A 26,664-nucleotide genomic window follows, 5' to 3' on the forward strand; every position below is an offset into this window, starting at 1 on the left:
TCAGCTTTAACAGACATAATTTAATCTTCAGCCTGATCAAAAAAGGTCCACTGAAGAAAGGTCTACATCAACTTTGGCATGCTCTGGATCAAGTCCCTTGTGCTGTTTACAGCTCCTACAGCAATGCACAGAAAGCCACCTCCTTCTCTGACATAAAGACCCAAAACTGTGCCTAACTTAGAATATGAATGGTAGGGGTTTTTTTAAGTCTCCACGGATGTCTCCAATGGTGATTATTTAAGTCTGTCCATGTTTTACTTCTTATATCACCACTTTAAGTACCTATGCCTAGTCTTACAGTTGAGATGGCATTTCCATTCCAAAACTCCTCTGGGGGAAATTACAGGAGACCGGGGAAGGGAAATTATGTGCAATTGCTAAGAACAGCCGTTCTTAGTATAATAATCTCTCAATTATTAAAGAACATTTTATAAAAAACACACCCAGCTGGACATCAGTTAAGTTGACCATGTCAAAAAAAGAGTGATTTGCATCCAGTTTTATGCTTTCAGGGTCAATCTTCCCATTCTCCTATAGTTTCTGAAGCTCCACAGCTTCAGAGCACATGCTCCAGGAGGTATGCGAGTGTGGAAGAACAACTCAAAACAGGCACTGCTGGATATTCAAGGTGTGGAGATCTCCAGAGTTATGACTGAGGCATACAGCTTATGGGTCTTTGCTTGAATAAGGACATTGCTCATCAATGACAACCCACCAAGTCACAGATCACAACTGTTACACATTTTGTTCTGTATTCACATGGTTTGCACCAAATAGTTGGATGATGTCAAATGGTGGCTCAACACAGAGCCCCAGAGCCAGTACTTCCTAAAACTGTCTTCTCAACCAAATTTTTATTAGGAGCCTCATCAGGTCTGTAACTGTAAAATAATTTACATCCTTCCATCCCTTGGCACTTAAATGCCTTCAGAGAAGGATTTTGCTGGTTTGTGCAATGGATGGAAGGGGTTTTTTGCAACAATCAAAGGGAGATTTTACCTGAAATGGTTTTAAATGTACCTTCCAAAAATCCACCCCATTTCACCTGCTGCTAAAGAACAAGGAAATCTCAGGAAATCTCTACTCACAGAAAAGCCTGATGTCTGCTCACAGCCTTTTCCTGCAATATTTCCTTGGAAATACAGCTTCTCATTCACAGTCTCTGCCTCGTGCTGCAATTACTCCTTTCCTCCTGTATCTTTGCTCCTCCAGCACAACTTGTACTAAATGTCAGCTCCAAAACCAATGGTTTAGTCACAGCAGTGGCTGCAGTGCTAGCCTGTGGACTGTGACCAGAATTGTGAGCAGCAGAAGGCAAAGCCATGGGTCTCAACTGCTCATCTTAGAATCATAGAATGGTTTCGGTTGGAAGGGACCTTTAGAGGTCATCTAGCCCAACCCCCTGCAGTGAGCAGGGACAGCTTTAACCAGATCAGGGTGCTCAGAGCCCCGTCCAACCTGACCTTGAGTGTTGCCAGGGATGGGGCATCCACCACCTCTCTGGGCAACCTGTTCCAGTGCTTCACCACCCTCAGTGTAAAAAAATTCTTCCTTATGTCTAGTCTAAATCTATTCTTCTTTAGTTTAAATCCATTATTCCTTGTCCTGTCACAACAGGCCTTCCTAAAAAGATTGCCCCTTCGAGCACCCTGAATGGAGCTCGAGTCCCATCAAAATGTGCTCTCCTCACAGGAGTTTGGGAGCCGCAGCAGAAATTGGTTCTGCCAACACTTCGCGCTGGATCGCTGGATCAGTCAACTATTGCAGCTCAGCACTACTGCAAGGAGTTTTGTTCCATCGGTCTTTGCCAAAGTTGAACCCTTTTGCTGTGCAAAGGGCATGGGCTTTGATCTGTACAGACACAATCTCACGCATTGCCTATTAACACTACAAAAATAAATGAAATATAGCTCTACATGGGTTTGGACAAGCAAAACTTCCTCAGTTTCTAACACAATGCATCTTTCATGTCACTGCCCATAGTGTGGCACAAACCTCATGGAGATGTATTCCATGCAGCCAAGAGGGATAAATTTCAGTTCCCAAAGCTGACCAGTACAAAAACAAGTCATTCCAGGTCAGTGGTTGTGGGGAACAAGAGAAAGGGGGGGGGGGGGGGGGGGGAATCACTTTTACTCCTTTTCATGGCTGAAAAACAGCTGAGAAATGCCCCATTCCCAAGTAGCTAGCGATAGGACAAGAGGAAATGGGCTCAAGCTGTGCCAGGGGAGATTTAGATTGGATATGAGGAAAAATTTCTTCATGGAAAGGGTAGTCAAGCATTGGAACAGGCTGCCCAGAGAGGTGGTGGAGTCACCATCCCTGGAAGTGTTCAAAAAATGGGCAGACGTGGCACTTTGGGACATGGTTTAGTGGGCATGGTGGTGTTGGGTTGATGGTTGGACTGATGATCTTAGAGATCCTTTCCAACCTTAATGATTCCTAGTTTCTACTTTCATTAAAAATAATCCAACCATGAAGCCAGGAAACATGAAATTGCTACTCTCCCCTTAATTGGTTTAGTGGTGGACTTGGTAATGTTAGGTTAATGGTTGGACTGGATGATCTTAAAGGTCTTTTCCAACCTAAACAATTCTATGATTCTATGATTCCATACACCTATGTCCAACCCCACCAACCCATGCAAAGGTGTATCAGTGTCCAAGTTTGAGTGGATCCTCAGCTCATTGAGCAGCCCTGCCCACAGATGCCTTCCCAAAGTTAGCTCTACCCCCTCTGATCACCCTTGCTTTCACTTCCCTATTGTGTGTTATTTGCTCTTCATTTTTGTGGTGTAGCTGTGAAAGAATCAGTCAGCTACAGTCCTGCTGTTCCCAAGGAAAAATCAGGTGTCTCAGGATTTTTTTTTTTAAGTATTATTGCAAAGACATGGAGCACAGAGATAATATATATCCTGATCTCCTCCTGGCCATTTGTTGTGACAGTGAACCATAAGGCAATGATACCAGCGCACCCGAGCCCAGCTTTGCCAACAGCCCGAGCTGAAGGAGCATTTCAATCTCCCTGCATAAATTGTGCAGCAATCCATCGCAGAAGTGTGCAAGCCTCACTGTCCATGTGGGGCCAGCTCCAGAGCACTTTCGGCTAGTTCTGGTCCTTCAAGCAGCAGCAAACTGGGTGCTGAAGGCTTCCAAAACTCAAAAGATGCCTGCTTGCTTACATTCAGAAATGACCAACGTGCTCAAGTGATCACCCTGCTCAATAATGAAAACCTCAGCTGGGCTCCCGTAACACCTCCAGCTATGATGGCAGAGGATGGCTGGCTCCTCAAGCTGTAGGATAAGGAGAAGTCAGACTGCACTCTCTGCCTTGAAAACCCAGATGTGCACCACAGGGGCAGGATGAAACGAATCGCTCTTTGATATTCAAGCATCTTCCAAACAGGAGAACAGGTATCAGGAGAAAACAAACAGATCCGAGTACAGTGCTGTGTACAGAAATGAGCTAATATCAAGCTTGACTGAAAAAGTTGATTAAATTAGTTTAATTTAAAAGCCCAAACAAACCCTGAAGGAGGTTCTTTGTTTATTACTTTTTACCAACAGCACGCGTTACTGAAGAAGCACCATGTGGGCATGAAATATTTATTCATTAAATCTTTCATAAAGCTACACACTATTGGTTTCACTCAGGATATATTTATAACTTGTCAAAGTCCACGAAAATCACTGCTTGCCTTTCCCCCACCTCCATCCCCCTCCTGACTGTTTATAAAAGGATTAGGCTTTCAGTTTTCATTGCAATAAGCCTGATCCTCAGCTCCACTGTTGCTTGTACACAAGGTGCTGCTTCTTTAATCGTAACAGGATAGTTGGGAGTTAAAATAGTTCAGCCTTCCATGTACCACCCAAAAGGGACCATTACAGTGCTGCAAACCATACTGCTGCGTTCCGGCCATGGGAATGGCAACATCATTCATTTACGGAGGAAGGCACCATGCACCGGTAGCAATACATGGAAATAAGAGAGTCAGTACAGACAGTCCACCCAAGCAATGAAAAGTAGTCAGGAAGTGCATTCATTTCAGTATCGGCACGTCCAAGTCATTTGTTATCAAACCTCACTCCATCGGCAAAACCCCTTCTTGAACCCTTCCTTGGCTGTCAGCCAATCTACAGATTAAACCCATGCTCCAAGCTGGGTTAATGACACACCAGCGTACACAGTGCTGCATTATCCTCACTGTTAGCTGTAAAAGTATGTAGTATTGTTTTACTATAGTTTTACTGACTATATAGCTCAGTCCAGTACAGGAATGAGGACAGGTCATGCTTATAAATGGAAGTACTTTCCACCCTTAAGTGTGCAAAAATCCAGGATTTGCACTGGGACTGTGCAGGGACAACTGCATCTGTAAAACTGTCACCTCTCTGAGAAGTTGCACTGATACCCAATCTGGGTGCGGGCCAAATCTAATTTCCCCAAATCATCCTGAGCAATAAAAAAGCACCCCAAAACAGGTGCTGAGCAGGCACTTCAGGTATACTGCAGGGTCCCATGCAATTTTGGTGGCCGCAGTCACTGCACGCATCCCTGCCTCCTTGGACCACAAGCTGTCTGGTCAGGCCTGGTCCTGTTTTCCTTACTCCACTTGTTTGTGAGAATAAATAAATATAAATACAGCATAAGCAGATGGTATTGTCCCTGGAAACTAAGCTTGATGGGTATGTTTCTGCTGAAATGGCTTCTTACTGGAAAATTAGGTTTTGATTGAAGTGTTTCTTGCTTTTAATAAACAGAGCCTCCTTCAAGTGCAAGCTTTGGGCTTTTTTTTTTTTTTTTTTTTTTACTGGAAACCCAAACCACCTTGCATGGCACTGGTTTTTCAAATGCCTGATCCTCTGCAAGGGCTGGGTTCCCCAGTACAAGAGCACCTCGTGGGGCATCAAGGAGAAGACATCTCAGGATGACTCCACAAGGAGAGATCAGACCCTCATGAGAGAAAGTCTAACCCAGGCAAAAGGGGAAGGAAGGGACCAGCACCCACATATGAATCCCATAAGGCAAGGAGGGACCAGCACCCACATATGAATCCCATAAGGCACCGCTGCAACTTGAGACAACGTTTTGGGTATTAATTCCAGAAACAACTATCCTGGAGTTTTTGAGGGGAAAAACAATGACTTTTTTCCAAAGGAAAATATTGATGAGAACAAAGCAGAGGCTTCACATTTATGGTTTTTGTGAAGGGGAAAAAAACCTTTTCAAAGCCAGTTCCACCAAACACTCAATAGAGAAGCACAAAGAGTGACCCCAGCTGATGAGGCTTCACCCCAGGGGAAACCTTCCCCTTAGCAGAGAGCCTGACCGTACCCCATGGCCATGTACCTAAACCATCGCAGAGCCAAGGCGGGGAGCCTCCTGGTAGGTATGTTCCCTAAGGACCACGCCCACCGCCCTCCCGAAAATCTTGAAACAGAAGGATCTATGTTTAACCAAACACTGATCTTTCCCCTCGATAGCCTCCATCACCCACAGCAGTCCCAGCTAAAGCCGCAGCAGCACACACCTCGCGTTTCCCACTCACACAATGTTTTTGTCCGAGTTTCCCAACAGAAACACCGGGATAAATCATTTACTCCTGAGTCCACCTTACAAACCTGCCAGCATCTCATCCCTGCAAGGTTCTCTGCAACTATGCCTCTAGACCTGAAAAACTATATTAAAAGGAAAATCAAAACGGAAAAGGTTGACTTCAAGCCCAGCAGACCTGGAGATGCTCAGACACTCTGCATTTCACAAAGTCTGCAACTCAAACTTTTTGCAAAGCCTGTCCCACTGGCCAGGCTGTGCCACATTTGCATAGTAGCTCAACAATTACTTACATTCCCAAAAGACACTTAGGGGCCTGTTACACTCAGTTTACCCCAAAAGAGCTTCACTTGGCAATATTAAGTCTTCTGAAAGTAACTAAAGCCAGCAGCATATGCAAAAGATTCGCAGTTTAACACAACAGTGAAAAGACCATTTTCCCTATCAAGACAACATTATCCTGATGCCACACAAGCAATGGACTAACTCTTGAATTTTCACGTCCCAGACTGAGCGATCCGAGTCGTGTCAAGGAAGGGAAGGAAAAACTATTGTGGGTGCTGTAATGAAAATATGTTCTTTTCAGAACCGAGTCTGCAAGAGGCTACGTGGGGCTGGCGGGGAGATGCCAAGCCACGGTATGCTCCAGTGATTTCCAGCTGCTGCAAGCTCCCAAGAGGCAAGGGAGTCAACTGGCATGGCTCCCACTAGGGTAATTTCATCCCAAACACCCCCAGCTCTTCATCCAAAGCTGGCATTATTTTTACCTCCCTTCCTCTCCTCCCCTCTACCATCATTAGGAAAGTAAAGGAAAAAAATGCTATTTTTTATATGCTCGTTAAGTATAATCTGCTAAATGTTCTATGCCAATGCATAAAGCTGCCTACTATGCTAATAGAATATTTAATTGACATTTATTTGCTGACTAGTTATTTATGCTAACGTCACCCTTGCATAATTAATAGTCTGCAAAAGTCGACTTGAAAAGCACACATAAAACACTGTACTAGGAGTCATTTGCAGTATTTAAAATAAAGAAATCCTGCAATCTATTTACATTAGGTTAGTCTAAACTTGGTTTTGACAGAATAAGAGGATAACAATTGGGCAAAGAGGATATAAAGTAAAAAAATCTATATACTACTTCAGAAAAATCCACAGTCTCTGACAGTACAACCTGCCAAAGAAGATTTCCGAGTTTCATTTTACTTGGCTCGAGGGCCCAGTTCTTAGCTGATGTAAAACAGCATAAGCTCAGTGAATGCCTACTGATTTTCTCCAGCCTCAAGCTCTTAGGAAGTAATATTTCAGGTGAGCTTTCAGTGAAAGAGCTAAACTGGGGCCAGATCTGCTCTCAATTATACCAGTAGAAAAGCAACCTCATCTCAGATAAGTCAGTGGAGGCGAGCCAACTCCTCACAAAGATGAAAGGAGAAGTCCACCCTGCCCATCTGATCCCTCTACCTGTACTATTATCATGGACCTGCAGGCATAGTTTAAGTTATATTTCCTCTGGGATGAGATTATCAGAGGAAAGTTGGCTTTGATTAGAAAAAAACACATCCGTGATCACATTTTCTGAGAGAGCAGCTCTGGATGCCTTCATCTGTTTTCCGAAACATTATCTCCATGTCACTCTCTGAAGAACCCATGGACAAGCCTTGCAGACACAAGTGACCTCCAAGAATGATGCTGCAAGGCAAGCATATGGGCCACATCTCCACCACCACCCCCATCCCTGCCCCTCAAAAAAGCCTCCTGTGCACCTAGAGAGTCTTGAAGGACACCGAATCCACACCCCGAGCAGAAAGTGGCTGCTCAAGACTTGTTCTCCTTGCTCCTGCCTCACCATCTCCCCTTACTGCTCCTGTTCCCATCCCCTGCGCCCCATGTTCTCTCAATCCCACTACTTTCTGTTGTAGTCCAGCCCTAGCACCTGTTCTAACCACTACATCAATCGAAGATTTCACCTGAGCACTAAAAAATGGAAAAACTTGCTCAAAGTTAACTTACTTCTCTCATCTACCTATTCATCTGCCTGACATCTTGCACACAAATCAGCTGTGCAGCACAGCCAACCACCTTCTGACTATGCAGAATCTGGTGAGCCCTCATGCCGTAAGTTTTGACATGGCCAACCAGATCCGCTTCTCCCTTACACCAGTCATCTCAAACAGCAGGATTTGCCTCTGTCATTCATCTCTCTCAGATAATGGTAAAAAAACAAAAAACACTGTCATTTGAAGACAACCCCATTTGCTGTGGCACAAGTTTTATCTCCTTTTTCACCCATACCCTGCCCAGAATCAGATCCAGCACTTTGAATCTGAGTGAAATTCCCCTCCTTCGGCCTGGATCTAGGATAAAAATTAACCTGACCTGAGTGAAACACAAAAACCTATTTCAAATAGTGACCAAATGATGTTCACCTTCACAGAAAGTCTCAGCAGGCAAAATGCCTTATGTCCACCACTCTTAATGGCATATTTCACTTGATGAAACTCAGCACCATTCAAGAGGGACCCACTTCACCCCAGGATCAGGCTTTTTAGCTTTAATCTTCCTTACACTGGTGTAACAGAGAAGTAAAGGCTGCTTTCCTATGCATAATCGCAGTACGATTGATCATCCTGATCACCAAACCCAGGTATAGATGGTGTTCAGAGGTTTTCCCATCTGTACCAGTTCATTCTAAAATCAAAATATAGACCTGATTCTCTCCCCACTGTATTTCTCTACATCTCCAGTCTCCTCCGTCTTCTGGTTTACACGGCAAGCAGACTCAAGCTCACTGCGCGGATCCGCACACAGAAATGCCCTATTTGAATTTCCATCTGTCAATAACATTAAAGCAGAACCACCGCGGCAATTACAAGTGTACACAATAATCTTGTCGTCCAGTGTCTTTAGCGCATCCCAGAATGCATTAAGATAGTGCCAGGAGAGATTCGGCTCTGTTGGCTCAGCTGTAAATCTGCAATCTGTACAAAAACACCCAAGTGTCAATCAAAAGACGTTCCTGCTCTCTGCGTGGTTCACAATGCATAATTTAGCTACTATGCTTGTCAGGTTCTCCACGCTGCTCTTCTACCCGACGGTAAACGTGTTCATGAACCCAACTGTCATCAACAAAGGAAAACAGCACACGGAAATAACAGGCTAAAGGAGGCAAGGGACCTCTTTCCCTTTCACAGTTAAAGGAATTGCTAGTAAGCGAAAGTTTAGTTAGACTTTAATTTTTAATGCTCAATGGGTAAAACATCCCAAGGGATGGAGGATGTTGAAAAACAACTGCAACAGCGCTCTGCTGAGGAGGAGGATAGTGCTTGGGTAAGACGCAGGAGGGGATGAAGGCTGTCCCTGCTTCCATGCCTTCTAATATAAAGGGGAAATTTTAACTAACTGATGGGAAGTCTATGACACCCCACCCCTATGGGGCAGAAAACAAATCCCACCCTACCACCACAGCCCTGCCACTGTCAATGAACTTTGAAGCAGGTTGTCCTTCCTCATCTGAATTACAATTGCTGAGCGGCTTTGTCAGAAAGGATGAAAATTTCACACTCAGCTACATCAGGCAGTAGCTACCCACTGCTCTACACCACAGTTAATATGCAATAAAAAAGAAATCTCTGTCCCAGGACGTGACTTTAGAGCTGATCAGTGCCAAAGCTACAGACCATAAGGACAGCTTCACACTTGCCTCAGCTAGTTCATGAATAAACATCCAATTCATTCAAATGAGTTCTATATTAACTAATTTAAATAATTTTCATTTTGCTTTGAATGGTAAACAGATCTATTCTGCCAGGATAGTTGAGTTTGCAATTCAAATTACACACCGATTTGTAATGAGAAAAATATAATTAATGGCAAAGCTTGAAGTAACTACAATTTTACTCCTTTGATTTCCTGCAGAGAAGGAGGGGGCGGAGGTGAAGCTCACAGGCACATACGCACTCACGACGTCCTTTCATAAGCCGATACATTTTATTGCAAACTCAAGTATTTGGCCCTCAGTCCTATTCCAGTGCCTTGCACTGTAATGTCAAGGGAGGACATAACATGACTTGACATTATACTTGCAGGCCACATGATGCAATACTAACGTCACCCAATAAATAATCATGTAACAGTCTGTAAATTAAATGACTTCCTTCTATTGGGATCAAAACCAATAATTATTTGGCAGCTGCCCCTTAAAAGCTCTGTGTGTGCTGAACATTAAATCAAGCTCTATTGATTTGCTAAACTGAACCGGCCCGTTTTTTTGCATCTCTCTCCCATCTAATGAAATTCTTCATCCTATCACTCTGTATCATTCTTGTCTGGCATCGCATTTATAAGATGAGCGCGATCAGTCCGATCTGGTTCATAAGCAGAAACAGAGCATTGTCCCAGTGCTGGTATTTTGCCTGTTAAATAAGTCCTTCTTGGCAGATCTGCTTTTTAACCAAAGCCTTCAGCTGCCGATTAAAATCAAACCCTAATGACAGATAACTGGCCCTGGCCATGCTGTCTGCATGGTCTTGCCAACAGATATCCTCACTGTAATCAAGACGCGCAGAATCAGGCCCTTAGAAGACAGGTCCGTGCGATTTGAAGCTGGCTTTCGTTTCTTCCAAAGATTTGACAACAAAGCAGCGTGCAATGCTAAAAAGGTAAAAAACCTCCACAGAGTTCATAGAGGGCATCACCTTGTCTACAACCAACACAAAGTCTGATCCTGCAGGGTTCACCAGGCAAAACTCTCAGCACTCCAATGAAGTTTGGCTTGTTAAGATACATTCGCTGATCAGCCAAGCAACTAAGCACAGGGCAAACTCCAGATATCTGCATACAGTAAGCCTAGTACTCACAAGCCACCTTTAAAAGCTGGTCAGAGCTTAGTTCTCCCTACAGCAGATGAGGGGCACCCTTGAAAATCCAGCCTCCTCCTTGCGGTGTCCCAAGGGGAGCTACGATCTTTCAAAGCCACCTCTGACCACAGGCTGGACCCCGTGGGCAAACACCCAGAGGAGCTCTGTGATTTATGAGCACATTTAGGACCTTTCTCTTTTCCAAGTGGGAGAGGTCCTGAAGGCTCAAATCCTCCTGGGCATTTTACATGCCTCATTCCAAAATACGACTCAAGCTCTTAAATGCTTAAATCTCTTTTGAAATTACAACTTAGGCATTTAGTTTATTCTTTCTGAAAACTATACTAAGACATATTCAATAGAGTTTATCCACTGAGAATGGGAGTGGAAAAAAAGCAAACCAAAACAGGGCAGTTGTCCAAATTTAAGACCCTGGCATACAGTTCATCACCCAGCCAGAGGAGAAAGGAGGTATGACGCACTGCACATTTGCAGTCATTCAAGCAAGACAATTCACATGAAGTAGCCACAACCCAAAGAGCAGATTCCAACATTTCCATGAAAAGCAGTTGCCTCCGGTTATAAAACAATCGTTATTTTCTATTAAGACAGTCGATAAGATCTCTTACCCCTTGACCCTGGCATTTTGAGATTTAGTTTACAGCACTGTACACCTTCCTGGTAACATTGATTATAATCCACATAATAAAAGGTAGTTTAAGAGACCAATAAAATAAAATACCTAACCCTTCTCACATCAGCTTGATTTCCTAGTGCTAAGCCAACAGATTTCTCAACCATATTTGTCTTCAAGAATTCTTTTTCTTTTAGGCAATCAATCTTCTGTTTATTCAAAAGACACAGACCGGAACAAAAAGATAAGTTTTTAGCTCAGAGTTCAGCATACACAAGGCAAGAATGTCAGCTCTGATTCAAAGACCATGTCTACAGCTCACTTCAGTGGGAGGTCAGGCAACACCTACACCAGGAAAATCACACATGGCAGACAAATGTCACGTATACTTTTTTCAATGGTCACATGCAACAGAAGGTAAAAGAGTAACTTCAGCAGCAGAATCCTTAAATTAGAATTTTCTTAAATTCATGCACAAGCTGGAGGCTAAATATTCATCTTTTCTTCCCTTGATTCAGAATAAATGGGATATATGGTGGGAATATGTCTGAGCAACAGTGAAAAGTATGCCTCTGCTTGGAGCTACATAGTGGTAAGGATACACAGCTGTTCCATTGCTGTACAGAGCCAAAAACCCACTATTTTTTCTTACACACTAGGGATCAAATTGTATTATTAACAAACTGTTCCACACGGGCCATTCCGTAATCCAGAGCTCTTGCACTCAGCTTTTGTGCACCTTACAGCTGATAACTGGGACGTGTTCTAACCTATGATGACCAAATTTTGCTACCTTTAATTGTGTGTTTCTGCCATTGGCATTAAAACCTGTAAGAATCTGGCAATGGAAGGTTTTGAACAGCCAACTTGTGGTTTTGGTTACACCCAAACTGATCTTGCTTATTTTAGTTTATGCTCACTCTGAATTTCATCCTTCCTTACAAGAACAGGACAATTTTGTCCCCCAACTGAAAATCACAGCTTTACAATTTAGCACTAAGTTTCCTTTTTAAAACAGTTTCCTACAGAAGCGCCTTCTGTTGTTACCAGCCAGGGCAAAAACGCCTTTGCTAGAGGCCGACTGGCAAACTGAACCACCCACTGACCTGTGGGGACCTGACCTTGACTGCACCACCCAACACCAGTCAAGGATCTGGAGCACCCATTCCAGATCGACTGGAAGTCTGGAGATTAACCACCACCCAATAGCAGAGCATGACCTTAACAAAACACAGAGAACTCACCATCTGGAGGCATCAGGACCTTGTTATTCTGTGTACACCAGCCAACAGGGTGAAGATCTGCTGTCATCACATCACACCAGAAATCTGCCCTGCGGTCATCTCCATAGCCACAGTAACGAAGCAGTAAGAGCTGTCCACATGTTGTAATGATCGTAGCCACCCAATATGTGTCTGGATTGCTCTTGTTGGCCACTTCTAATTTCATTCCTGGTTGGAAACTGCTTTGAAGGCTGATTTCAACCTTACAAAATGAGAAAGGCATGGTGTTACCTTTTCTTCTTTGCAGGAAGACCCCCTCCCCCACTAAGCAAGATAATGCTGCCCTTAAAGAGAAGCTCTGGGATAGGACATAAGTTGATTGTGCTCCTTAATCCAACCACCTCCTTCACAGTCTGCCTGGGCAGGACTGTTCCTACTTCACTGGCATATACCCCATCATGCAAGGCCCCACATACTCCAAAGAGGCCCTCCAGCAGTGGTAACCTCAGGTTCACTCCATCTAAGAGACTACTGGTACCCATCTTCGCATCATAAATCTCACTAACACCTGGGAGAAAGCCAGTGTAACTCAAATGAGGTTGCATTTCCCACTGCACAGCTCCATCGGGCAAATCACAGGACACATGCAAGGTAGAAAGCCAGGTACTAAGCAGCTCTATGAGTTAAGCCCAGCAATAATAATGTCATACAACAAGACTAAGGTGAGGAAGCACCTCTTGAGGCTTGACAAGCATCAAGGGCTGAATGCTGTACCAGGCAGACCAATGAAAGCATTTCCACTAAATCTATCCCAGCAGCTCAAGCCTCAACTGATTCACTCTCCCAGCACCCTAGTAAGGAAGGTATGACCCATTGCTGAAAGAAGCAAATGGTTTGGGTCACTGTCCTGCCATCTGATGGAGGTGTCACTTCCATTTATCTTGCCAGTGACAGGTCACATGTAACTTGGCTTAGGACATTGGAGATGCCAGCACATCTCTTCTAGGACACTGCAGGGACTGCTGTTAAACACTAGGGCCTCCTGTGGGCACATCGTAACGTGTCTTCCAAGGGCCAGTGGGATGTCTCTAGCTGCTGTTGATAAAGAACAGGCGAATGCCGGTTCACTGGTTCAGGTGCCAGCTTTGTCTTCAGAAAACCATCCAAAACGTAGCCTGTTACTCCCTATCAGATGCTTAAGGACAGGTTCTTACGGGTTTCTTAGTACCTGATCTCCTACTGAAACCAGAGAGATTATAACATCTGGTTTAAGCCTGTCTCTGACTAACTTCTTATTGACATGACAGATTAAAATGCCTCTTTTACTCACAAAGATAAATATAATATGGTCTCCTTGGCCAGCTGAGGACTTCTCAGATTTGGGGATGTCAAGTTGCAGAGGAAACACCAAGCTCCTCTGGGATGTCAGTAGTACCTCTCACTTATCCCACTCCAGCTTATGACACAAGTGCTGCCCAGCCAAAGCCATTCATTATTTGCAGGTTACAACACTCCGTGTGCCTTCACTTGTGTGGGCACTTTCATCAGCATCAATGCCTAGAGTCACAGAACAGCTGAGGTTGGAAGGAACCTCTGGAGATCATGTAAGATTGAAAAACGTCTGTGACATTGACTACTTTACTTAGTCATAAGATAGGATCTTAGTTCTTCTGATGCTAAGGGTCCTCAATAATAATGCAGGATATATGTTCATTTCTATTTTTAATCCTTGTGCTCACCATAAGTAAAGACCAAAGTGGTATTCTGGAGGCAAGGGACTTGGGACTGGAAATCACAAAATGAGGGGAATCAGACAGATAGTATAATCTTTTCTGACAGCTTTCAGGTTCCTAGCCAACCCAATTTTTTTGAGGAAAAAGTTCCAGATTGTGAAGCAAAGTCGCTAAGGACTGTTCCGAGCACTAACTTGCCCTGCATCAACAGTCCCAGGATTGAGGTGCTGTGAGAGACCGCAACCAGCAGGATCAGCAGGATGAGGTGGGCATCTCCACACACCTAAAGACATCCTTAAGCACTTTATGAAGCACAAAACTTTCACCCGGATCTGGTATTTGGGGGCCCAGAGCAGAACCCTGGAACAAAATGCTCTCTCCAGACAGCTGCTGGACCAAGGATAAACTCTACAATAAAACGTGGGCAATAAAACTCTGGTATAGAGAATTATGGTCCTTCATCCTGCAATACTCTACTGTTGTTAAAATGGAAGTAAAATAGGGGGTGGAGGATTGTATTATTTTTTTCAGATGTAGATGGAAGAGAGGCTTTTCATCACTGCACCTCCTTACCCCTTCAAAACAAGCCAAGAAACCACCTGGAGACAAAGGTGGTTTAATGGCGTGAATGCAGTCATCCAAACTGGGACTTCTCTTGAAGTAGCAACAGGTTCTTCAGGAAGTTTTCTCACTGCAGTACAACCACACTGTTCCCACAGGACATCTCTGCCACCAAACAGACTGAGTGTAAAGCAGCCCAGAGCATCACAGCTAAAACCCCTCTCTTCACGCTGAAGATATCCACATCCTCCAGAGCAAGCAGACCAGCCACGTGAAGCTGGGAGAAGAGGAGCCGACTGATGAGCAACCATAGCAGAACAGGCTACAGTTCTGATGGGTCAGGTAGGAGGATGAGCAGCACCATCCTCAGGGGACTTGAGCTGAGGACAGAGAACCACCATGGTTTGTCATGGCTTGACTCTGATGAAGGCATCATGACACCTTCCCACTAGGCCCCAGCATCCCTGATGTGGGCCACAGTCTTGTGGTTGAATGACAAAGATGTCCCAGAAAAATCTATCAATGTGGTCACACATGCATGCCCTTGACTGTGATGAAGAACTCGTACATCAGCTTAATTTCTGTCCCATGTCCTCATGTGACATCACACATGTGGAGCTGAATAGAAGAGGTTAAACAACTGGTGGTGGATGGAGAAGCTGGTCCCAGACCACAATATCCTTGACTGTGATGGGCTCTGCTTGGAGACGGAGTCCTTTTTTCAAAGCATGCTCTGATCTTCTTCATCAGTCAAGATATCATAGACTTCAAATGCTACTTGCACTAACATGGACCAGAGCCACAGACCATGCTGTAACTACCATGGCTGTCTATATGAGCCATGTTCACCCAGGAAAAGCATCACCTACCCAAGTACTTGGTTCTCATGCTCCTGAGATAGCATCTCCAGGCAGGAGGCTGAGAGATGGTTTCCTATGGGCCATGCTGGGCTCTAGTGCTGAGTGACCCTGCTAGTCCATAAACCACGCATTAAGAGGACAGCTTTGGAGAAATAAGGCACTTTTGTGAGATTAATCTCTATAGGCTGGGATGGACAGCATGGAATAAATCAGGAGAAAGAAAAACAGATTAAGAGAAAAAAATGAGTGCATTATAAGCAAAAGTAGAGCGCTGTAAGCCCTCAAAAATGGAAAATTTGAACCCAAGGCAGAGGATAAGGCAGTGGCATAGACGCAGTGCTCCAAGCTGTGATTGCAGATGATGCAAACACACCCAAGTCCACCTAACACCAGCCAGCAGGCCGTATCTACACAGGCTGCCGCATGCACAGAGGGATGATTTCTCCCCAGAATAGTCAGACCCCACTTGAGTTCTCCAGGGACCCCTGAAAACCAGAAGAAGGAATGCACGCAACGCCAGCACGTACATGTTTGAAGGAGGTGTGGGGAGCAGCGCTGGCTCCTGTTTCCTCCAGGAACTCGTCCCAGTTGAAGTCTGCGTCCTCGATGCTGGAGCCCTCATCTGTTCAGAAGCAAAAAAAAAAAAAGAAAACAAAAAAACCACACAGAAAGAAAAGCAGCCTAAAAACACAGCCAAAGAAGGCAAAAGTTGTGTCAAAGAGTTCAGGGTGAGAATAGCAACCAGTATAAACATCAACACAAGGGAAAACAGAAAGCTTGTTTTAAGGATCTGTGCTTATCTAGTTTGACCAACTCTTACTAAACTTCTGGCAGACTTCGGGACCTTAGCGGCCAACACTTTGAAATGACTCTGCTTTCATGGCAGAACCTGCCATGCTGCAACAGGCACTTGTGCTCTTTTATTTTGTATTTGATGACTCTCTTGCTGCAAGAGAGGGGGCTGCCTGTCTGTTATCACAAGGGTGCAATGGCCTTGCTCATGCCCTAAAATCGGGTCATCCAGCACTGTTAATCACAGCAGTGCCTTAGTGATAATACTAGAAGTTGCTTCCATTGGCTGAGCAGTGTGTAGAGCAAACACCCCAACCCTTGGGGCTGAGGAGCCCCAGGTTCACTCCTGCCACTCTTTCTCTCCTTCCTCAGCACCCCTCCACCCAGAAATCTCAGCCGAGGCCCCCATGCCTCCCTTTCCCCCAAGACTACAGCTGCTTTCCCCCAAAACCCCCAGCACCCCTCACCTGACCACTACTGCTTTCTTGTTCCCTGCGCTTGTCCTTGCCCCATTTCAGATCTGGGGCTCTGCATCATGCCTCCCCCATCTGCACCATTGCCCCACACGATCCTTCCCCACAGTGAAGGACTTGACGTTATTACTCTTTTTTTTTTTTTTTTATAACCACACTGAGTAGAGCAGAGCTGAGGCCTCAAATCATCTCTGAAACACACAAAGCAATAATTAAAAATAAATCTTCTTCCACTTACAGAAAATCAGCCAAATCTGATTGTTTTCATTCTGTTCCCAAGCAATCTCGCAAACCCAGTTCCATCCCCAGAGCAAAAATATTTACAGTCTAGCAATGAGCTCTTTGCAGTAAGCATTTATCAGGCAAACTCTGCGAGACCCTTACCTGCCCAAACATTCATCAGCGTGGTCATGATGTAATTAAAGTGACTCATGACAAACTGAATTAAGAAACCTCCCCAGACAGTTTTATGAAGAAAACGGCAGGGTTAATTTATTGCAATTATTGCTACAGGTCTCCAGTTTTCAGGACCAGAAAATTATGTTGTGCAGTGGGAATCTCTCATTATTAAAAGGGGAAGACATAGGTTTTATTTGCTGCCTACAGAGCCAGACATAGATAGGCGAGGGGAAAAAACTGGATCAGACCAGGGTTTTTGAGACAGAGCTGGTGGATGGTAGAGATCTGACTGGGAGTCCAAAGAGGAGCACTGAGCTGTCATCGCTGTTAAACACTTTGCACACTTCTGCGTCAAGTCTAAGGTCTGACTCCTTGCCTTAAACTCAATTAACCTGCTTAAATATGAAGATGTAAATCAACATTTACTCCCATGATAAAGTGGCTACCAGATGACTTTTCAACTCAGCAAGACAAGAAATAACCCAACTCCATGATTACAACCTGAAAATAGACAAATTCAATGTAGAATAAGGGACAGGCCTTGTTTTGTTTCTTGCAATGATTGCAAAAACCTCCAGGCATAGAAGCTGACTCAGATATTTGACCCAAAATGAGGGGTTTGCTCATTCTTGACTGAAAGATAAGCCACAGCTTAACCACAAGGTAGAAGTCTGGTGCAAAAATTGCTAAGCATTTCCTTCATCTGTATCATGCAGGCAGGCAACTTAGATGATCAGGGAAATTTTTCGGCCTTAATGCCTGCAACCCTGTGGAAAAGAGCCAGGTCCAAAGAATTCAAAGGCTGAGCCTCTAAAATAAAGTACATTAGTCCACAAGTAGATAGGCAGATAAGGCTTAAAATTACTCTGATGCTTAAGCAACTTTCTACCCTGAGCACAACCAATCCCCGTCCCACTAGAAGTCAGCAACATCTGACATGAAAAGCAAAAGACAAAAAGCTCAAAGTGCATCCCCTCTGCTTGGCTGCTCCCCGCTTCTGCACCCAGCTGCGCTTGTGGTGTTGGGAAGGGTTGCTCAACAACCCCCAAGGACATCTTCACCTCAGGACATCTGACATGGACAAGACATTTCCAGATGCTCTCTGTATATTCTCAGTTTTTATTACTGCTTTTTGCTGTAACCTGTTGGGCGAGTCCAGACAAGTATCTCCTTTTCTCCAGCCTTCCTCAGCCCTATGGAAGGGAGTCATTCCACAGAGCAGTAGCAGCAAGGATTTTTAGGCAGTTCAGTATATAACCTCCAGCCCTTGCAGGCAGCTGGTTTGTCTCCAGGGTGACAAAATCTTCTCCAGAATTTGCCAACAGGACATTAATTATGTTAGCATTAGAGATGCTAGTTACGGATGCATCAAGTCCTCCTGTACTTCATAATCTTACTACCCATGACCTACTCTACCACACGTCAACACAGAGAGACCCGCTGGTCCCACTGTCTGCACAGCCCCACCAGCAGGTTCATTCACCTGCAGTCCAGCAAAACTCACAACAGCACCTCTTTAATAAAATATCACCCAGATCACTCCTTTCTGAACCCAAATAGACAGGCTTTAAGACCTCAGGGGGAGGCAGTGTGAGAGCTGCAGCCTTTCCTCCTTGTCAATTCATTTCTCTCCGACACATCACAATTCTGACTCCTCTACTGTGTTTTATCTGCAGACTTTATCAGGAAATTACTTTTACAAGGTCTGTAAAAGTAATGTCAGAGTATTCATTTATCACGGTATCAGTGTTTTATTTTGCTTTATCACAAAGGATTTTGAAGGGACTGTAAGTTTCCAAAATGTTTTTTTATGGACTTTGTTCCCTTCTAGGAATCTGGCAGTGGGGCATCCAGAGCAGAGACAGAGTGGCCCAGGGATGAGACCAGCCCAAGGGACCCAACCCCATCCGTGCACGTAACGGGGCTGTACACAAATCTCCTCATCCATCAGAAAAGCCCTACTGCTGAGGAAAAGAGCAAACCTCTTGCCGATCTCTCTCAACTGCCTGGAGATCCCCCGATTAAAATGCAGATAGAGAAATGCAAAGTCTCTCTTAATATACAACAATGAAGATTGTGCCGACTTGAGAAGTGGTTATCACAAAGCCGATCTGTTCATCACTCCTCAAGTAACACGCTCCAAGAACAAAGTCCTGGCTCTGCTGGAGAGCTGCAGAACCCCAGGTGCCAGCATTTCAGAGAGTGCCCTGTGAGATGACGAATTTGGCATTAGGCCTATTTTACATATCAGCTCCCTTTCCAATTATTGGTACTTAGGCCCAGTGCTCTTTCTTAATGAAAGAGTCAAGGCTGGCTAGCCTACAAAACGGTGATGTATAAACAAGTCCAGGATGGCAAATAAAATCAACAAGTCATTATCTGTGAGCCTCTCAATGGCTTTAAAGTGTTCATGCATTGACACTATAAAAATGCAACTGTTCCAGCTGTTAACAGCCTCCTGGGATTTTTTGGCTATGGGAAATAAAGGGGATATAAGATCCAAAACCTGTGGCTCCAGAAACACAGATTTTTCCCAGGCTTCACTGAAGGGGAACATATTTGTGGCAAATTGCTTAGCCATCTTATTTACAGCACATAGATACATTCATGACTTTTTGAGTGAACAGAGAACTGAAATGTTTTAGCAGTTAACACACCAAGCAAGGCCGGGGGGAGGGTGGAACCTGATCAACCACAGACCTCTGGCATGGCCTTGGGAGAGTCACCAAGATCTGTATTTCCAAAGAAATTTAGGCACCACCGGCCATTTCTTCTCATTCCAAAACCAATGTCTATGGTTGGCCAACTGAATCTCATCCTAGAGGCTCCCACCTCTCTCCCATGGACATAAATGGGCTCAAGCTGCGCCAAGGGAGGTTTAGGTTGGATATTAGGAAAAATTTCTTCACGGAAAGGGTAGTCAAGCATTGGAACAGGCTGCCCAGAGAGGTAGTGGAGTCACCATCCCTGGAAGTGTTCAAAAAACTGGTAGATGTGGCACTTTGGGACATGATTTAGTCTAGTCTACCCTTGATTGGTTTAGTGTGGACTTGGTAGTGTAAGTTAATGGTTGGACTGGATGATCTTAAAGGTCTTTTCCAACCTAAACGATTCTATGATTCTATTCTATGATTCTAAATGGATCCAATGGTGACTAGATCAGGCTGCAGGTGTCCACTCTGGACATGTCTGAATTAGAGGACATGAATCCCACCTCGAGAGAGGGGTCTGCATCACGTGAGCAACAGGGATTGAGATGTTCCCCTCTGCTCCAGCCACGGTTAGCTTTCTTCATCCTCAGTGGGGAGAAACAGGCAGCTCCAGATGGCAACTCAACCCAAAGGCAACCCAGCACCCGTGTTAAAATGGGGTGACTTGCTTTTTGGAGCTGTATCTTTCTCTTCACTGGTGGTACAGGCAGCATCAGATGACTAGGTTTTGTAAGGTGTTTTAAGACACCTCAGCTCCAGATTCAGATGTTTAACTCTAGAGGGCCCTTGGTAGTCATCTTTGAGTCACACTACAGAAGCGAAGCTCTTTCTCTTTCAGATCTATAGGAGGATCCAGGGCAATATTTATGTTCTTACCTAAGGTAACATAAGAGTGTCCTGTTTCCTTTAGGTGGGATGAATTCAGGTTTCTCATCACAACCCCTCCATACTTACACATCCTCCCCTTCACAGAGACAGTGCACTTTTCCTTTATGCTTTGCCTCCTCCTGGATGCCTAGAGATATCCATTAGATGAGGGCAACCATGTGTGTCACTTCCCCCCAGGTAAGTTCCTATCATGCAACTATTTCTGGTTCAGGGGTTTCCTTGAGGCAAACATGGGTTTTAAGCAGCCAGTACGCTGCACCTTTCTCCCATAAGCATTTCCAATTTCCCTGTGAAGCCATCTGAAACAACCAGAACCACTGTGTATACCATGGAAAAAAACCCAAAACTTTGGCTGGGCTAACAACCTCAGAGCACAGGAAAGTCTCCACCTCTCTGTGTCCCACCTAACATGCAGAGCTTAAGAGCCCAGTTGAACCTATAGGCATCACAGCAAGGCCAACTGGACTACCCCACAGCTCAAACACATTTTCAGTGCAACACAGACAGTTTGCATTTTTTAGAGGACATCCCTCTGCTGACCTCTTGAAAGCCCACCTGCATTTCCATCTCAACTGCACAAGCACAACGCAAATTGCACAAGCATATTGCAGTTCCTTTCTAAGAGCTGCCCAGGTGGGCAATGGCAACCTGCAGGCCAAATGTGCCACCCTAGTTTATCATTTTCATGGCAAAAGTTGTAGAGGATGGCTGCATTGCACAAGGGGCTGTGCAAAACAGCCTATCCTCACCCTAAAAAGCTTACAAAGTCACCTCAAGGACCACAGGTCATAGTTTAACTGGTATGGTCTTACACTGCTGTAAGTCTTCTTCCCTCAACGCATTAGTGAACGTGGCAAAGATTCAAAGGCCAGTCACAGCTTCCCAATGGGTGGTGTCCCAGGAAATAGGAAAATGACCGAGTCACTACAAGAAGTGAAGAAACTAAAGGCTGGGTGGCCAAATTTCTGAGGCGCTGATGGAGAAACAGTAAAAAGCGGACCAAAGACACAGCTTTGCAAAGGACTTCAGCACAGCACTGACCAATAAAGCACAAACAGCACCACCAGAGAGAAAAGATGCAAAAGACAATGAAGGCAAAGTATGCAGAGTTTTTAAGCAGTCACCCCAACACTGCTACTGTTGCATTCGAGTAGTGTTGAACCAATGATTCACCACTGGTGAGGACACCTATTTCTGTGGAAGCAGACTTTAGGCAGCCCTTTAGGAGGCCCACCTGCAAGCACAGACTTTCATCTGCCATTTACGTCTCAGGATCCTTTTGTCAAGAACAGCTCTTACAGAAATGCAAGCGAGTTCTGGAAAAGCATTCAAGCATATGAGCACCAACACAGGTACCACAATGCAAAAACAATCCCTTTTGTACAGATTAACTGACTGATAGCTCAGTGTTTTTCTCCACAAGTTCATCAGAGCTCTTCCATGCAAACACAGAGCGAGGATGAAGTTACAAGTTATAGCTGAGCCAAATTAACAGTTCAGTGCCACTGGGAGAGATCCCATTCCCACCAGTGTGGGAATGTGCTCTGGCCCTCCCTCTTTCTCCAGCCAGTTCAACTCACAAAGCTGGCAGAAAATTAGCCACTTTTTTTTTCCTGCATTACCTTTCTGCTGGGTAAGCAAGTTGATTGACTCAGCCCAGGGTGTGACAGACAACAGAGGTGATCCAAGAGAAGAGAAGGTATAAAAGAGACGTCTCCCATTTTGGCATCAGAAACTAGATTGGGTCTAGCCATAATGTGCAACTTCACCATAAAATACAGTCTCTTCCTCTTAATGCTAGATATGGGAAGTTAAAGCACCTAATTCCAGCAGGAATCATCAGAAGATAGCACTTATTTTTCTGTATCTACCATGATGATGCCCAAATTTAGCACAGTGAATCCTCACCTTTAGGTGCCCATCCCACAGCATTACAGAGCATCCAGTCACACCCATGAACACAAGGACAACATGTGACCAGCTCTCTGCTGGCTGGTCTAATGTTTGTGAAGCCCTCTCACCTGAAGCACTCAAAAAAAATGTGAAGGAAATGAGGGTGAAGGTCAAAACAAAGGAGAAATGCTGTAATTTCTGAATGGTCATTTCCTCTCTTTAACCACAAAACTTCAACAAAATAAAAAAGGGTGGGGAAACTGGAAGAACACAATTATGGTGTCCTGGGAAAGGTTTTCCATTGTGTTTTGTTTAAGTTTTGAATAGCTGTTATGTACTGTAGAAGAGATCCAGAAGAAAAGGTCAAATTTCCCAACCCACCAACCACGGGACACAGTCCAATCCATACTACTCAAAAAAGGCCTTCAAGCTGTACAACCATTCCCAACGCTCCCCTGGCAACACGGTTGTCACCACCTTTACCAGTGATCAGCTGGAGGGCTGTAACAGTGAAGACAGCTCTTGGGGCTGAAGGAGAGCTCACCTGAATCAAACTGCTCCCTGTTCCCATTAGCCGGGCTCTGACCCTTCTCTGGGGAGAGATGCTGGGTCTCTTGCATGGTGGCGATGAAAGATGCCCTCGTCTCCATGGTTCAGAGGAAGAGGCCTTGCCTTCCTAATTCATCCTGCAGCAGGGAGTGCCTAGAGAACAAGCTAAAAGAAAAAAGATAAACAATGAGTGATTTGTTCTCCCTACACCAACCCATTCCCTCAGCATTTCCTAATGGTTTTCAAGTTATCCCATGTTGACTGTAACCCTTCAATCCTGCTCTCTCCTCCAAGGTGAAGCTGGAGTTGGATGAGGAACCACAACAAAGGACCACAGTGGCAATAATATTGTAACAACAATAATAACAACAGAGATGATAATGAGGTAATAAACAGCATCCACAGGATTCACATCTCAAAGTTCAGTCCAGCTCCCTGTACCACCAACAGAGAGGGAAGGACCAGCCCATAAGGTGGCACAACCCATGCTAAAAAAAAAAAAAAAAAAAAAAAAAGCCAACTGAACCATCCTCCAGCAAGTCCAGCCCTTGACTTCCAACTTTTTGATGGCTAACACTGTGTGAGCTATATCTCACTCCATAAAGATTCAAACTTCCAAAGAGGGAGATCTGTGATAACGAAACAGAGGAAACACTGAAGGGAAAATACTTGGGAGAGACTGGAATAGCTCTAGAAAATAAAGTTCAGCATGCAAAATGCAGATACCCTAATGAAATAGTGCTGGCTGCAACTGTTTTTTGAATGAAGACTGACATAAGGTAACTGCACCAGTTAGTACCGTGCAGGGCAACAAATATTAACTCAGGTGTAGACTGGGTTATGTTGGCAGAGGAGATTCCTCTAGAAGGAATGACTATAGTAAATACAAAGCGGAATAAAAACACACAGAGATGAAAAATTATATGAGAAAGGGAATACAGACTGACTAGATCTTGAATGAGACACCAGACTAAATGAGAACTATATTTCTAGCTACAGTAAGCCACCAGACAAGCAATACCCAGAGATAGACCTTTAGGAGTAGATTAAAAAGAACTCCAAAGTGAGATTTTCAGTAAAATTCTCTGAGATGGTCATGAATTATAAGGTGTCAAAGGAGGACTGAAAAAGAGAAACCAAGAGCTCGGGTTATGGGCACAGAGGGAACCAGTCATTCACACAAGATATGCTAAAGCAAAGACAGAGAGTAGGGAAAATGTGTGTCCAGAATATACGATGTGGAGGACTGATCCTGCTTATTAGTGGATGCGTCCAAGACCTGCATGACAGAGAAGACTATGCTGGCAGCACCAACGTCAAATGTTCTGCAAGAAGCATGACTAAAAATAGGAAAAAAGTTTACTGCCAGAGGCCAGGCAAAGCAGGAGGTAATAAGATCGTAAAAATATCATGGGATTTTTTCAACTTTTACTACTCAGGAGGCATATTCAGGAAGACCAGATATGGTGGTTATAAAACAAAAAGAGGGAGAGTGTTCTGTCATAGATTTTTCATTCCCAGTTTTTAAGGATGTTTCAATGAAAATTGCGAGAAGAAACGGACATGTGTGAGCGGTTACAGGAGGAACTGAAAAAGATGAGGAGCATGTCAAGTGTAAGTGTGACATCCATTAACTGAACCATGGTGGGACTGTCTGCTGGAGCAATCACAACAGCATCGAAGCGACTGCAATTAAACCATGCTAAAACCCTGGGTGTTTCACAAAGCATCACTGGTAAAAGCAAATTACCAGGGCAGGTGATACAACCCCCAGCTGAAGGTTGTTTGGGCAAAGTTAGACCCCCATCAGCAATTGGTGTTCCCCACCCCAAAGGAACATGCTAATGAAAGGAAAAAAATATTTTTAAAAAAGGAGACTGTAAACCAATTCAACAACCAACGCTCGTTGGTCTCTTTGCAAAGTGCTTAGTATACTTCAAGCACTCCATAAATAATAATGATCACTTCCCCGCTGTGATGGCCACTACAGCACTTCATCTTTATTCTTTGTTGACATGAGACTTGCTAATGAATTAAGTGTATTATATACTATGAGTATTTTGAGTGCAGCTTACCTCAGAACATATATATCACTCATCCCCAGTGTATATTAAGTTTCAATTAACTATGAAACTAGAAGCAATCAGTCTACTGAAAGTCAAAAAACACTTCTCCTTTGGTAGAGAATACTTCCGTAAATATCATTAATAATAAATTGGTTAAGTATCAGGATTTTACATCAAGCTTGTTAAATGTGAGAGGAGGGGAGGTGTCAGCAGAAGCTAAACCTTGGCTAAACCTTGGATTCAGCTGTTTTCATTTTTGCCTAGGACAATGATGGCAAGTAATCTTGGTCTGTTAAAAAAAATTCAAAGAATGAAGAGAAACAGAGATATCAATTTAAACACAACAAATCAATCATCTTAAACAGAACTCAGGGTAACAATATAAATACCAAGAAGAAAGATAAGCTACTTGGTAGTGTAGTTAAATCTTATGACGCTCCTATGCTGCTGATAAGACAAAGTTATGAGCTGATAAAAAGCTAAAGGTGTCCAATCAGACAACAACAGTATTTGCTATTTCTTATGCAGTCAGGCCCCAAACCTGCTACCAGACCCATGAGAAAGGCCCGTTCCCCTGGGTCAGGGAATTTCCCATCAGAAATGGAAAATGAATGGGAAAACCTGCAGGAACCTGTCCGAGGTGTCTGCAGCATGGCTGGGATCCATCCTTGGTGGCCATGTCTGGGGCTGGGCTTGAGCCCACTTCGATTAAAAGTGGGCAGTGCAGAATCTCTTAGCCAGATTCAGCAACGTCATCAACATTTTTGTTTGTTTAACTCTATTTTAACGTTTTTTTTTTGCTTAAGCTATGGACAACTTACTGGTTTTGAAATGTCATGTCAAGAGCAGCCACATCCCAAGACAACTGACAGTATAGCTTATCTTCTTATTTTGGGAATAGCTAGTTTACCATTTATGGTAGGAGAGCATTTAAGTATTTTCCCAGTACTATGTGACAACAAGACCAAACTCTTATGCAAACATAAGCTTCAAGATAGCTCTGAGCCTCGGTGTTGATATAACTAACTAGCAAAGAAAGCTGACACAGGGTATTAATTTTTCACTTCTTATTAATTGCTGCTAATTAACACTTCAAACAGAGTCCCCAGCCATACTGTTAACAGTAGCACGCTGACTGGCCTGCAATCATCAACATTAAATGAGCACCGCACACCGCTGTACTCCGATTTCTCTGTCAGTCTGAAGAAACTTGTGTCCACTGGAAACCAAACTAAGGACCACAAGCCACGTCGCCAGTCGGTAAACCAGGGGATGGGAAACAACAGCAAAAGAGGCTCAAGGTGACACTACACTAGGCAGGAACACAAAGAAAAATATTATGAAATACATTGGAAAGAGCAGGGAGGGGGGAAGTTCCCTGGTTTCAGATCCCTTGTTCATTGTTTCTGCACAGTGGTGGTTCAAACCGATCTGATTCTTCCCCCACGCAGCTCCCATTCCCCTGGTATT

The 26,664-nt window shown here is 44.2% G+C and overlaps 1 protein-coding gene across 1 annotated transcript in view; it reads right to left on the reverse strand.

Annotated features, from left to right (window-relative positions):
- Positions 1–23,229, reverse strand: part of SFMBT2 (Scm like with four mbt domains 2) — a 102,857-nt gene extending 79,628 nt beyond the window's left edge. The window contains exons 1-3 of the mRNA XM_075720882.1: positions 23,124–23,229; positions 15,951–16,045; positions 12,291–12,531 (exon numbers count right to left, since the gene is read on the reverse strand). Coding sequence (XP_075576997.1) covers positions 12,291–12,531; positions 15,951–16,045; positions 23,124–23,229 — 442 coding nt within the window. The remainder of the gene's footprint in view (positions 1–12,290; positions 12,532–15,950; positions 16,046–23,123) is intronic.
- Between the last annotated feature and the right edge of the window lie 3,435 nt (positions 23,230–26,664).

The sequence above is a fragment of the Pelecanus crispus genome, chromosome 1 (genome assembly GCF_030463565.1).
Source record: "Pelecanus crispus isolate bPelCri1 chromosome 1, bPelCri1.pri, whole genome shotgun sequence".
NCBI classification, from domain to species: Eukaryota; Metazoa; Chordata; class Aves; order Pelecaniformes; family Pelecanidae; genus Pelecanus; species Pelecanus crispus.